This window comes from Trachypithecus francoisi, unplaced genomic scaffold (genome assembly GCF_009764315.1).
Source record: "Trachypithecus francoisi isolate TF-2019V2 unplaced genomic scaffold, Tfra_2.0 Lachesis_group8, whole genome shotgun sequence".
In the NCBI taxonomy this organism is placed as follows: domain Eukaryota; kingdom Metazoa; phylum Chordata; class Mammalia; order Primates; family Cercopithecidae; genus Trachypithecus; species Trachypithecus francoisi.
This window is the reverse complement of record NW_022681473.1, coordinates 32,177,167-32,192,450: the sequence shown is the minus strand read 5'-3', so window position 1 is coordinate 32,192,450 and position 15,284 is coordinate 32,177,167. Positions and strand designations below refer to the sequence as shown.

Below are 15,284 nucleotides of genomic sequence, written 5' to 3'. Positions count from 1 at the left end.
AAATCATTAGTAATCCCTTATCCAGAGAGGCTTGTTGACATTTTGGTGGTATTTGCTGCTAGCCTTTTTTTCTATTTTTAGCCTATTTGATCATTCTATAGAATTTTATGTATTTTCCTCTGTGAGCAGTTTCTTAGGTCATTATAAACAGTTGTCTGTGGCTGCAAAATACTCCCTTTTATGGATGTTTGATGATTTATCACCTACTATGGAATATTTGTTTCCAGTTTATCCCTACCAAAAATTAATTTTAGTTCTTTTTTTTTTTTTTTTTGAGACAGTCTCGCTCTGTCACCCAGACTGGAGTGCAGTGGCACAATCTCTGCTTACTGCAACCTCCGCCTCATGGGCTCAAGTGAGTCTCCTGCCTCAGCCTCCTGAGTAGCTGGAATTATAGGCGCGTGCCACCACACCCGGCTAATTTTTGTATTTTTAGTAGAGATAGGATTTCACCATGTTGGCCAAGCTGGTCTCGAACTCCTGACCTCGTGATCCACCCACCTTGGCCTCCAAAAGTGCTGGGATTACAGGCGTGAGCCACTGTGCCCGGCAATTTGAGTTAATTTCATGCAAAACAATCTTTGATATTTTTGAGAGATTCCCAGATAAAATCTTCTCTTCAGAAGGAATACTGGGCCAGGCATCATGACTCATACCTGTAATCCCAGCACTTTGGGAGGCTGAGGCGAGTGGATTGCATGAGCTCATGAGTTGAAAACTATCCTGAGCAACATGGCAAAACCCCATCTCTACCAAAAACTAGCTGGGGATGGTGGCACGCGACTGTAGTCCCAGCACCTCGGAAGGCTGAGGTGCAAGAATCACTTGAGTCCAGGAGGTGGAGGTTGCAATGAGCCAAGATCATGCCATTGCACTCCAGCCTGGACAACAGAATGAGACCCTTTCTCAAAAATGAACAATAGATAAAAGGAATACTGAATTGTTTTCATTTTTTTTATTTTTATTTTTATTTTTATTTTTATTTATTTTTATTTATTTTTTTTTTTTTTTGAGGCGGAGTCTCGCTCTGTCGCCCGGACTGGAGTGCAGTGGCCGGATCTCAGCTCACTGCAAGCTCCGCCTCCCGGGTTTCCGCCATTCTCCTGCCTCAGCCTCCCGAGTAGCTGGGACTACAGGCGCCCGCCACCTCGCCCGGCTAGTTTTTTTGTATTTTTAGTAGAGACGGGGTTTCACCGTATTAGCCAGGATGGTCTCGATCTCCTGACCTCGTGATCCGCCCGTCTCGGCCTCCCAAAGTGCTGGGATTACAGGCTTGAGCCACCGCGCCCGGCCCTGAATTGTTTTCAAAATAACAATTATGGTGGCCTTTTTTTTAGATAGGGTCTCACCCTGTCACCTAGGCTGGAGCTCAGTGGCACAATCACAGTTCACTGCAGCCTTACCTCCCCGGGTTCAGGTGATCCTCCCACCTTCACCTCCTGAGTACCTGAGACTACAGGCGTGTGCCACAACACCTAGCTAATTTTTGTATTTTTTGCCATGTTGCCCAGGCTGGTCTCTCTAACTCTTGGGCTCAAGTGATCCGACCACCTCGGTCTCCCAAAGTTCTAGGATTACAGGAATGAGCCATACTGTGTTGTGTTTCAGTTGTAAGGGGTATACATGTGTATTTTAGAAATCTGGAACAGGATAAGAATTGCATTAAAATCACCCAAGATCCCAACCACTATTAAAGAATTTGTGTAAATCTTCTGGTCTCTTTTCTCTATCCACTTTTTAAATATTGGGGTTATATTTTTATTGGTTTATATGCTGTATTAAACATTTTTAGCATTTCCTCCTGTTCTTAAGTTTGTTAAGAGGATAGCTCCATCATATTCTGTGTTCTGTAATTCATTTCTGGACATTTAAATTGTAAGAAAATGGTCACTGTTAACTAGGCTGCAGTGAATATCATTTGTTCATAAATTTTTGTGAAGATCTTTGAGTACTGCCTTACGTTAAAATCTTCTTCAATTTGACTGGTAAAAGTGGCATGTTAGTAACATTGTCATTTTCAGTGTTAGATTATGTAGTAATAAGTTTATTTTATTTTTTTGAGATGGAGTCTTGCTCTGTCGCCTGGGCTGGAGTGCAGTGGTGCCATGTCAGCTTACTGCAACCTCCACCTCCCAGGTTCAAGCGATTCTCCTGCCTCAGCCTCCCGATTAGCTGGGATTACAGGTACCCACCACCATGCCCAGCTAATTTTTTGTAGTTTTAGTAGAGACAGGGTTTCACTATGTTGTCCAGGCTGGTCTTGAACGCCTGATCTCATGATCTACCTGCCTCGGCCTCCCAAAGTGTTGGGATTACAGGCGTGAGCCACTGTACCCGGCCTAGTAATAAGTTTATTTTTAAAATGAACTTAAATGTTTAGAATGGTAAGTTCACGGCTCCCTAAGGAGTATTCTTTTTAGATTGCTCTTTTTGGTTCCCTCCCTGAAAATTCTGTAGTCAACCACTAGTCCCCTCAGAGTTTTACCTCTGATTTTTGGGGTGATTCTTTGTTCATATTTGTCTAATTGGCTTTGTTCTTCCAAAAGTGTCTGCACAGGACTGCTAAGAGAACCTAGGCAAGTCATTTAATTTTTCTGGGCTTCAGTTTATTCATTAGCTTCTTTTAGTTCCCAGATGCTATTATCACAAAGAATAATTGGATAAAAATGTACATAAATATTTCTGATAGTGTCTGCTATGTAAGTGTGTTCACCATATTTCATTTAGCCCATGGGGCCAGAAAGGATTCTAATTCATGCAGTATGAAAAACAGATGGGGAAAACTAGATAAAATCTAAATCTAGGTTGCTACTAATTCTGAAGTAAAATGACTGATGATCTGTATGATTTAATGTTTCTCTTTTGCCATCAAAATGCTAGGTTCATTTTGGTGTATTTGGCATCCAAGTACAAATTAACAGTTTCCCAAAATCCTGATTCTTTGACTTTTTTATCTTGATGATGGAAAGGAAGAACACATTTACACATAATTGCTTTAGTGTCCTTCCCCTTAACTACCCACTTGCTGAGATGGGTAGGAGCAGGGATTGACTTTAGAGAAACAAGATATAGTGTAGATTAGCTAATGTTTGCACTTAACAAAACTTGTCCTGTTTAACTTACCTGAGGGTTCTGCAGCCTACTGCAGTAATTTTAATTCTAGCTGTTGTCAGATATATTGCCTTGTATCTTTGTTCTTTCCCCTTTATGCTTTTTAGAAATGTACCACCTGTTTCTCTTTCAGCCTGACTTGCAAGATCTAATTTTTGGCCTAAAAATTTCCCCTAGCTTGGTGTACTAGTCCTTTTATTTCTGCCTGGGATTATATTTTAAAATTTAACTTAAATGAATCTAATTCATTGGATATATTAAAAAAAAAAAAAAAGTAAGTGGCTTGCTTTGCTTACTCTGGTCTTCCATCCTCATTCCTGGATATAATCAAGATTGCAGTAGGCTAACAACCTAATGCCAAAAACAATGAAAAACATACTATCTTTTCAAGTTACTTTGAACCCATAGAGAGAAAGTAGATTGGTACTTAATACCTTCCCTGAATTTAACAGAATTGATGTGGACTGTACATAAAATATGTTGAAAAGTAAAAAACTATTTTTTGGCTATAAGTCTTCATAAAATGCATTTATAACAGAGGTTGGTAAACTTTTTCCGAACAGGGCCAGAGTGAATATTTTCAGCTTTGAGGGCCAAATGGCCTCTTAAAACTGCTCAATTCTCAGTGCTGTGCCAAAATAGTCTTTACAGTGTGCAAAGGAATGGGTGCGGCTGTGGTCTATTAAATTTGTAAGGAGATCTACTTTTGGATTTGCCCCACATTACATGATAATTTGCAGTCAAGCTTTAAGCTGGGACAATGAAGCTTACCATAGTACTTGCACATAGTAATAAGCACTCAGAAAATGTCTATTCAGCCAGTGAATTGAGTTTATTTTATATGCGCCAATCTTTGAGAAGAAACTTTTTCTATGTGAAAGTTAAAGTATAATATAGCATTTGACTAAGAGCCATGATACCTAGCCTGGGTCCACCACATGTTGTGACTTAATGACCCTGGAAAGTTATTTCACATTTACGTCACTGTTTAATCTATAAAAAATTTACCTTGCTGATGAAAAAGTTAAAAATTCTATAAAAATAATTTTTTTTTTTTTTTTTTTGAGACAGAGTCTTGCTCTGTCACCCAGGCTGGAGTGCAGTGGCACGATCTTGGCTCACTGCAATTGCAACTTCAGCCTCCCAAGTAGCTGGGACTACATGCACATCCCACTATGCCCAGACAGTTTTTGTATTTTTAGTAGAGACCTGGTTTCACCATAATGGCCAGGCAGGTCTCAAACTCCTGACCTTGTGATCTGCCTGCCTTGGCCAAAGTGCTGGGATTACAGGTGTGAGCCACTGTGCCCAACCAAAAATAAATTTGCCTGCCTCGGGCTCCCAAAGTGCTGGGATTACAGGTGTGAGTCACCACGCCTAGCCAAAAATAAATCCTTAAAAGCAACATTAGTTGCAGATAGAGCATTATGAATTAGACAAAAGGAACTCCCCTATTAGATTAATTATAAAAATGGGCTTTCAAGTGAGATGTGAAATTTCCGCTGTTTGAAAGTAGAACAGCTATCTTATAAGGGTTAAGGATTCACCCTAATTAGAAACGGATGTTTCGTTTTGATGCCCTCAAGCTTCATGTTTGTTTTGATTCTATGACTTACCCAGTTGGGCAAGGTTACAACTTAGATTTTCCAATGCCAGAGTTACTGCCCTTTAGTCAACACATTTTAATGATACACACTTATACATACCAAGTGGAAACTATACTGTTGCTTATGAGTTCAGTTAGGAAAATGTGACAAGGGTATATTAGTTCGTTCTCATGCTGCTAATAAAGACATACCGGAGACTGGAAAAAAAAATAGGTTTACCAGACTTAACAGTTCCACATGACTGGGGAGGCCTCATAATCATGGTGGAAGGCGAAAGGCAATTCTTACATGGCGGCAGCAAAAGAGAGCTTGTGCAGGGAAACTCCCACTTTTAAAGCCATCAGATCTCATGAGACTTACTCACTATCACGAGAACAGCACAGGAAAGACCGGCCCCCATGATTCAGTTATCTCCCACCTGGTTCCTCCCACAACATGTAGGAATTGTGAGACCAATTGTAATTCAAGATGAGATTTGGGTGGGGACATAGCCAAACCATATCATTCTGCCCATGTCCCCTCCCAAATCTCATGTCTTTACATTTCAAAACCAATAATGCCTTCCCAACACTCTCCCAGTTTTATTTCAGCATTAACTCAAAAGTTCAAAGTATCATCTCAGACAAGGCAAGCCCCTTCCATCTATAAGCCAGTAAAATCAAAAGCAAGTCAGTTACTTCCTAGATAAAAAGTGGGGGTACAGGCATTGGGTAAATACAGCCGTTCCAAATAGGGTGGCCAAAACAAGGATCTACAGGCCCTATTAAAGTCCAAAATCCAGCATGGCAGCCAGGGCATGCTAATGCAAGAGGTAGGTTCTCATGGTCTTGGGCATCTCCACGCCCGTGTGGTTTTGCAGGGTACAGCCTCCCTTCCGGCTGCTTTCACGGGCTGACATTGAGTGTCTGTGGCTTTTCCAGGTGCACAATGCAAGCTGTTGGTGGATCTACCATTCCGGGGTCTGGAGGATGGTGGCCCTCTTCTCCCAGCACCACTAGCCAGCACTCCAGCAGGGACTCTTTATGGGGGCTCTGACTCCACATTTCTCTTCCACATTGCCCTAGCAGAGGTTCTCCATGAGAGCCCCGCCCCTGCAGCAAACTTCTGCCTGGACATCCAGGCGTTTTCATACATCCTTTGAAATCCAGGAAGAGATTCCCAAACCTCAATTCTTGACTTGTGCACTCACAGGTTCAACACCACATGGAAGCTGCCAAGGCTTGGGGCTTGTACCCTCTGAAGCAATGGCCTGAGCTATGCCTTGGCTCCTTTTAGTCATGGGTGGAGTGGCTGGGATGCAGGGCACCAAACATGGTGGGATTTGGCTGGGATGACAAAGCCAAACAGCACAAAGGGACCCTGAGTGCAGCCCACAAAACCAGTTTTTCCTCATAGGCCTCTGGGCTTGTGATGGGAGGGGCTGCCGTGAAGACCTCTGACTTGCCCTGGAGACATTTTGCCCATTGTCTTGAAGATTAACATTCAGCTCCTTGTTACTTATGCAAATTTCACAGCCAGCTTGAATTTCTCCTCAGAAAATGGGATTTTCTTTTCTATCATATTGTTCAGGCTGCAAATTTTCCAAACTTGTATGCTGTTCCCCTTATAAAATTGAATGCCTTTAACAGCGCCCAAGTCACCTCTTGAATTCTTTGCTGCTTAGAAATTTCTTCTGCCAGATACCCTGAATCGTCTCTCTCAAGTTCAAAGTTCCACAAATCTCTAGGACGGGGGCAAAATGCTAGCAATTTCTTTACCAAAACATGATCAGTAACCTTTGCTCCAGTTTCCAACAAATTCCTCATTTCTATCTGGGATCACCTCAGACTGGATTTCATTGTCCATATCAACATTTTGGTCAAAGCCATTCAACAAGTCTCTAGGGAGTTCCAAACTTTCCCACATTTTCCTGTCTTCTGAGCCCCCCAAACTGTTCCAACCTCGGCCTGTTGCTCAGTTTCAGAGTTGCTTCCACATTTTCGGGTATCTTTTCAGCAACACTCCACTCCTGGTACCAATTTACTGTATTAGTTTGTTTTCACCCTGCTGATAAAGACATACCCGAGACTGGGAAGAAAAATAGGTTTAATGGATTTACAGTTAAATCTGGGGAGGCCTCATAATCATGGCGGAAGGCAAAAGGCAATTCTTACATGGCGGCAGCAAGAGAGAAGAGAGCTTGTGCAGGGAAACTCCCATTTTTAAAACCATCAGCTCTTGTGGGATTTATTCACTATCATGAGAACAGCACAGGAAAGACCTGCCCCCATGATTCAGTTACCTCTCACTGGGTCCCTCCCATGACACATGGGAATTGTGGGATTGACAATTCAAGGTGAGATTAGGGTGGGGACAAAGCCAAACCATATCAAGGATAGTTCCTGATTTTTGTCTCAACTCTCCCAGAAGAGTTATACTATCTCACTTGAGGTTTCTCCTATTTATAAAGGAAAATAAAATACATTGTTAATAGCTGTTATTTGTTAAGGATGTGTTAGTACTATAATATTCGTTTTGTATGTGCTAAAGAGAAAGTTGTTTAATAGTTTGAACACTACAACCTTTTTCTTGCTAAAGTTCTACACACTATGATATAAAACTTACACATTTAACCAGATAACCTTCCTGCTATAGTTAGTTGATTTCCTTATGACAAATAGACTCTTGGAAGCCATATAATTTCTACAAATACTTTAATACATATATCCATACAGTATCACGTGGGTACTTGATCCTTTCACACGTGTTCTAATTGAAATAGTTTTAAATTCTTTCAATCTCAGTTTCCAAAAATAATGTAAAGTAACTTAAGCATTATTAAAAACAATTGGACTTGATTAGCTTTTAGACATCTTTTATTAACATAAAATTTTAAATGCTCAAATACCACTATTTCCAAATTTAGATGAGTAAAAAATAGAAGTACATATCTGATGCCTCACACTCTCCTTCCCAAAACAGGCTGGATTGTATCTATTTGATTTATACACTGTGACTTTTTCCTGCTGTTTTCTATCAACCTTAATTGTGAAAAATGGTGCCATGTTGCCCTCTTGATATTATTTTGGAGATCAGTTAGGTCTTAAAGCATCCAGATGCATACAGTTCTACACATATCTGTAGAATTAGCTCACTAAGGTCTGCTCGGCAATATTTTTAATTGACTTACATGTTCTGTGGGAAAAGAAGAATCATAAAAAGTCTTTGCAATTGCATTCTTCTCTTCACTGGGTTCTCCCGTGGGATCTGGATGGATACTCCAGTTATTCAAAGTGTCAGCAACTCTGTTAATGCTGGTAGTATCTGATTGACAAAGAGGAAATGGCAGCAACTGAATTTTTCTCTAGGTACTCATTTTAGTGACTGAACTTGTTTCTGATCTTTTGCTTTTGTATTTAAAAAGCAACAAATTTCTATTTTAATGTTGACTATTTTGCAGTTTTCCTAGACTTTGCTCTTATATTAGGCATTTCATTTCTGAAAACAAACAAGATTTTATTATTGCTACTTTCTAAAACCTGATTACTAAAATTCCACATCAAAAGCAGTGAAAGAAATGGTATAAATACCTTCTAAAACAAAATAACTCCTAAAATGTTATCATTATTCCCCTGGTTACTGTATTTCCCACACATGTAAGCATTTATATAGTGAACATTTTACCAACTGAGATTAATGGAAAAAGTCAGAACCAACTACATGCCAGATTTATAAACTATTTAAAGAAATTGGCCACAGTGAGAAGTCCAACAAAGGGTTGTTTAGAAGGGGTCACACTGAGCTTTAATAAATTGATAGAAATTAGTTAGAGAAATATGTAAATTATAAAGGTTAAAAGATACTGATGGCATATTTAAGAGTATTTTACAAGTTGAATTTCTACAGAATTTTAGGTATCGCCCTTTATATCTTATATATCACTGAAATTTAATTTACAAGAAAGGACTTCAGAAAAAAATGGCAGATTTTTAGACCAGCACCTAAAGCAGTACCTAACCAAAAGTTAACGGAATTTTAAGTAATATATTTTGTGGCATTGAAAAATTGCAGTTTGGGAAATGAGGTTATAGTGTTTTGGTTATTTGATTTTTGCCTACATTATTTCCCATTGGTATTAGTAAACAAGATACATTTTTGTTTTTAATCACCAAATATTCTCTTTACATTTTTCTCAATTTCCTTTTTAAAAGAAGCCTGTTAAATCTGAGGGCCATACAAAAGCTTTCCTTGGAATCTGCATCTTTTTAAGGTGTCTAAGTGCACAATGTTAAACCCACAAAGTTCCCTTAAAATCTAAGAATGCCTTTAACAACCTCAGCAACTTTTGACTATGAGATTGCTATTAAAAGAAAACATGCTGTCCTGAAAATAAAAACAATAAAAAACCATTTTCCTCATGATCATACTTCTTAAACTACTGCTTTTTATTTTCAATTTACATTTATACAGCACCAATTCATGATAATGTAGTATGTGTTTGTTTTTAAATTCTTTTGTAAAAAATTTCCAGGCCGGGTGTGGTGGCTCCCAGCAATTTGGGAGGCTGAGGCAGGAGGATCACTTGAGCCTGGAAGTTCAACACCAGCCTTGGCAACAAAGTGAGATCTGTATCTACAAAAAATTTTAAAAATTAGCTGGGTGCAGTGACGTGTCTGTACTCCCAGCTGCTCAGGAGGCTGAGGCGGGAGGATTCCTTCAGCCTGGGAGGTTAAAGTTGCAGTGAGCTGTGATCACACCACTGAACTCCAGGCTGGGTGACAGAGCAAGACTCTATCTCAAAAATCAATCAATAAATAAAAAACAAAACAAAAACGTAGACAGCCATGTATTTCAATGTATTCCATCAATATTAAGTCATGTATTTCATCCATTTACCTCTCCCCCTATTTTTTTCTGGAGTATTTTAAAATAAAACTTGGACATTATGTCATTTCATATGGCAGTTTTTAAGAACAGAACACTCCCTCTATTCTCTTTAACATCTGAATGCATTAATATATGTTAAGGAATTCAATTTAAAGTGTTTTCAACTGACAAATACTGGTCATAGGAAATATATTAATGTTATGCCTCATTATTACTTATAAAACAGAAGGAAGAGGTGGATTTCTGGTGTGGGTGAAGGGACAGATAAAAATAGAAACGGAAAGGTAGAGAAAATTGGGCAAAGAAAGACAACACAGGAGAGAAACTAAAATGTTCTGAGGGAAGGAATTTTTTCAGGATGAATGATGAGCATATAGAAAGAAGAGCAATAAATATGCATACTTGGCAGAAGCCTTAACTACTTCACTGCATTTGCTCTAAAAGTTAAAAAACAAAAGAATATTAGGTAGTTGTTCCTAATTTAAAATAATGACCCACATCTGTTGTTTTTGCTATTCCTTAATTAAGACAAACTTTTAAAACAAAATTTACAAAATATGACTGTACACATTTATCAAGAATAAGTAGAAAAATATTTTAAAAATTAAAATACTACTTTTTTTTCTTACCTGGTCCAATATTCTTTCCAACATCATCCACACCAATATTTTTGCAAAGAGCCATTGGAATGATCTTTTTGTTTTCTGATGGATCTAGTGGTCTCTCCTTCAGCAACAAAGAAATGCTAGGGGTTGAACTGCTCGCTGTTTGACTTTCAATGTGATTTACTTTTGACCAAGGACCGGGGTCTGAAAAATTCATGTATACTGGAGTTTTCTCAGTTTTTTTATCTGAAGTTGAAAGATCAAAGGTTGACCTTCCGCTTCTGTTTACTAAATCTCCAGATGGCTCTATGTGAAATGAATGTGATTCCTCCAGCTGTCCTTTACTGAACATTTTTCCTGAAACGATGTCATTTAATGACTCTGTTTTCTCTGTATTATTTAACAATATATGCTGTCTTTCATGAATGCTCACAACAAGGAAGAGGTCATTTTTTGTGGCTTCAGTTACCTGATTCTCATCAATCTGATTCTTTTTATTGGAAAACTGTATTTCTGTGCAAGTTTTCATGTGAACAGCAGTTTTCACATCTTTGGCTTGTAAAGAATGACTATTCTCATTGTTAAGATGAAGATGGGAAATGTTCACATTATTGTTTTCTAAGTATCCCAAACAGTTATTAAATGGACTGTTTTGCATATCACTCATATTTTCCCACATAGTTTTTCTCCCAGGGCTTGAGTTGGGTTTCACCAACATAGGCATACTATTAACATTTTTATCTGAGTTCTTAAGAAGTACTTTTGAATTATCACTAAAAGCAGCAGATGAAACGTGGTGGTCGATTACTGTATCACAGGTAACAGTTAGTTCAGGTTTCTCTGAAGTATCATTACAGACTTGCAGAAAATCTGAAGTTTGTTTAGAAAGTAATATGCTGCACTCACTTTTTTTAGTTAACAGTTGTATTTGTTTTATTTTACATTGTTTATCATCTAACATAACATTACTTGAATTCTGTAAACTATATTTCTGACATGGAACAAGATTTTTTTTTATATCTAGAGATAAATCCAAATCTGCTTTGGTTTGGTCACTATTGGTAATTTCCTTCTCCAGAGCATGTTCTCGAGTCCCTGGACGCGATCTGAATTGTTTGAATGGCTCATTTTCAGAAACATCTTTATTATTATTATTATATATATTGTGTGCTGTCTCATTTAAAATACTGTTAAATGGTGTTTTGTTATTTTCAACCTCTGGTTGTACATCTGTATGGTGAACATCTAATCCTCCGGTTCTTTCTAGGTGTATTTTTTCTGTTTCTGTCACTGTATCTAACACAACAAAAGGATTATTTGGTGATTTAAATTCTGTACATCCATTGTCTTTTTCCAAGCATATCTTGTCTTTTACTTCTGTAGTAACTGATTTTTTATTGTCCGTAACATTCGAGGTTTGTACTTGACTAATTACTTCTTTATCTAAGGAGAGGGTTTTGCTTAAGGAGATTTCACTTTGATTTTCATCCTGAGAAACAACAGTATCAATTTCATTCTTGAAGCTTTTTTCAAAAAGCTGTAAATCTGTCATGATGGGAACACAGTAAAATTTTATATTATACACTAAAGCCTGATTTCATAAAACATATTTATCACCTATTTTTATAAAAACAAATTTAACCTTAAATATTTTATGGGTCAATAATTATACAAACTTAATGACATCAACATTACCTAAATACTGGGTTTCCTTTGTTATAACAAGTATATCTTTAGCATGCTAAATATTTGGCTGTACCCATATTAAACTTTAATTTCATAATAGCAAAGTATTTTTGGTTTTGTAAAGGGAAAGTGAGTTGAGGTATTACAAAATGGTTTATTTTTCTCGTCTGTTTGCTTCATTTAGGACATACAGTACAATCCCACATAAATACATAGCTGATAAAAATGAATTTATCCTAACAGGTTATGCTCTGATTTCCATTACTACCTAGGTCCAGCTGTATCTAGAAATTGCTAGCTGGCTTCTTCAAGACTGACAATCATCACTTTTATTCATTACCCAGTGAATATTTTTAACTTCTTGAATAGTTTTTGGACAAGTATATAGAATTATCTACTTAAGACATAAATTTTATTCATCTATATTCTAACAAAGATTTCAACTTTTTAGTATAGTTAATCTAGAATATAAATTTCAGGTTTTTGAAAGATTTTTTTCAAAGTCCAATCATTCTCTCTACAACATCTCCACCAAGTGGTTGTTCAGCCTAGGTTTGAACACCTCCAATCAGTATCATCTTTAAACAATACTTTTTCAAGATGGAAGGATTAATAAATTACTCCAATGGTTACAGAAAGGTTATCTGAATTCAGAAAAATGCCCTAGGTCTGGTCATCAGGTTACTGGTGACTCCAAGAACATTCTCAGCAAAACAGTGAAGGCAGAAACCGGAATGCAAAAAGACTAGGAATAAGTCATGAAGAGGGGAGACAGAAATGTAATTTTCTCAAAAATACTTACTGTAAACATCAACATACAAATTAGAAAATACCAATATAATTTTAAGGTTACCTTCTATAATGATTTCCTCTATAGATGAGCCTTCTTTCTTTTCTTTTTCTCTGTATTCAGTATCTGAACAAAAATTCTCCATATTTTCTTCCCTTATTTCTTGCTCAGTATTATATTTCTGTATAATGGTGTTTTCTGATTTTTCAGTTGACATTTCACTGTTTTCATTATTTACTTCTGGAGCATTCTAGTGTAAAATGGAAGAGATTCTTTTAAAAACATTGTTTACAAGTATAAAACATTTAAGCAAATGTGATAAATGTGGAATCTGCGTTTCAGTTCAACCATTCAGCAATTTCTATTTGAAAGTCAAATGATTTTTTAGTAAGTTTAATATATCATACTCTATAACGACATCACTTTACATTCCTTTTATATAGTCTATCATTTAAGCAAAATGGAGACATTTATACATTTTCAAACATGCATACCACATTATTATATAATAGCACATATTACATGTAATAGAAGAACCACCCTATTATTAAAAACAAGATAGACATGGCAGGTAAATTGTTTTGAGCAGGAGTCTATTTTTTAAAGAGGTAAGTTCTTGCTATGTTGCCCAGGCTAGAGTGCAGTGGCTATTCGCAGGTGCGATCATAGTGCACAACAAGCCTCAAAATTCTGGCCTCACACTATCCTCCTGCTTCAGCCTCCTAAGTAACTGGGATTACAGGTACTCACCACCATGCCAGGTTTAAAACAGCGAATCAGTCCAACATGCTTTTTCTTCCCCTATATATTGAGCACATGTTACATGTGAAGCACTGTACTAGGCTTTCGGATACAATGATGAACAAAATACAGTCTTTGTCTTCAAAAAACTTACAGTCTGGTATGAAAATAAGAAAATAAGTAACAGGCAACTTTAATAGGATGTGGTAAGTGCTCTGATAGGGATAAATACGGGTTACCACGGGCACATACAGGAATAGTCCTGTCCCTGTTTTGGAGAGTCAAGGAAGGTTTCTTGGAGAAGGTGTTAGCTAAACATACCTGAAGTATGATATGGAGTCACAGATGGGGATAAGGAGGCACTCCAGAAAGAATAAATGGCATATAGCAATGCTTAAGAGCAAGAAACATTAAGAGTATATTTATGGAACTATGATTTCATTTGGCTAGAGCTTACATGCAGGAAGAAGAATGAAGAGAAATGATGCTTGAGGTAAGCTGGGCCTAGGTCATTAAGGGCCTAACACAGCATGTTAAGGAGTTTCAGCTCTACCAGGAAGACACTGAGAAGTCACTGAAGGGTTTTAAACAAGGAGTGAATAACATGATCTGACTTTCCAGACCATTTTGGCTGTAGTACAAAAAAATGGACCAATGTTTTCGAAACGTCATTGATGGAAACCAGTAATGAGAAATATTTTATAACTCAGTAGGCACATCAAACAGTACTACTGTTATACACACTAATGTTTCCTATGCTATTTCATTTTAAAAAGAATTCTGGTCACAAACCACCAAACTAATTTCCATGAACCACTGATAGGTTGAACCTAGAAGTCTGAAAAACACTAAAGGGAGAGAACACATGGGGCAGAGTGGTGCATCAGGAGAGTGCTGCAGCAGTCCAGGTGACATCAGTAAAAACAAAGAGCTGTGAACCCATTGGTAATTTATGGAACTAAAGTTAATAGGACTTGGTCAATGATTGCATGTGAAGGCTGAGGGAGAAGGTGAGTCAAGATTGACTCCCATAGTTCAGATTAGGTAAGTAGATGACTGGTGGATGTCATTCCTTGAGCGAGAAAACAGGAGTAGTAGTAGATTTGGAGGAAAATATCATGAGTTCAGTTTGAACCTGCTGAGTTTGAAGAGTTAGTAATACATTAAGGTGGTGATATCTAATGAACCTGTATTTATTTATTACTTTTGCCTTTTAAATAATTCCAACTTTTAGATTTAAGAGTATACATGTGCAGGTTGGTTACATGGCTATATTGCATGATGCTGAGGTTTGGGGTATGACTGATCCCATCCCTCAGGTAGTGGGCATAGTACTCAATAGTTTTTCAACCATTGTCTCCTTCCCTCCCTACCTCTTCTAGTAGTTCCCAGGATATATTGTTGCTATCTTTATGTTCATGAGTACCCAATGTTTAGTTCCAACTTGTAAGAAAATTGGTATTTGGTTTTCTGTTCCTCCGTTAATTTGCTTAAGATAATGGCCGCCAGCTTCATCCATGTTGCTGCAAAAGACATAATTGCATTCTTTTTTATGGCTGTGTAGTATTCCATGGTGTATATGTACCACATTTTCTTTATCCAATCCACTATTGATGGGCACCTGGGTTGATTCCATGTCTTTGCTATTGTGAACAGTGCTGCATTGAACATAAAAGTACATGTGTTTTTTTGGTAGAGCGATTCATTTTCTTTTGGCTATATACCCAGTAATAGTTTTGCTGGGTCAAATGGTAGTTCTGTTTGAAGTTCTTTGAGCAATCTTTCCACAATGGCTGAACTAATTTACATTCCCACCAACAGTGTATAAGCTTTCCCTTTTCTCTGCAGCCTCGTTGGCATCCGTTGTTTTTGACCTTA

At 37.6% G+C, this 15,284-nt stretch overlaps 1 protein-coding gene across 1 annotated transcript in view; it reads right to left on the bottom strand.

Moving 5' to 3' along the window:
* The window catches only part of CCDC73 (coiled-coil domain containing 73), a 145,228-nt gene that overhangs the window by 1,209 nt on the left and 128,735 nt on the right, over positions 1-15,284 (bottom strand). Inside the window, exons 14-16 of the mRNA XM_033208038.1 lie at positions 12,729-12,915; positions 10,214-11,734; positions 7,888-8,021 (exon numbers count right to left, since the gene is read on the bottom strand). Of these exons, the coding sequence (XP_033063929.1) occupies positions 7,888-8,021; positions 10,214-11,734; positions 12,729-12,915 (1,842 nt within the window). The remainder of the gene's footprint in view (positions 1-7,887; positions 8,022-10,213; positions 11,735-12,728; positions 12,916-15,284) is intronic.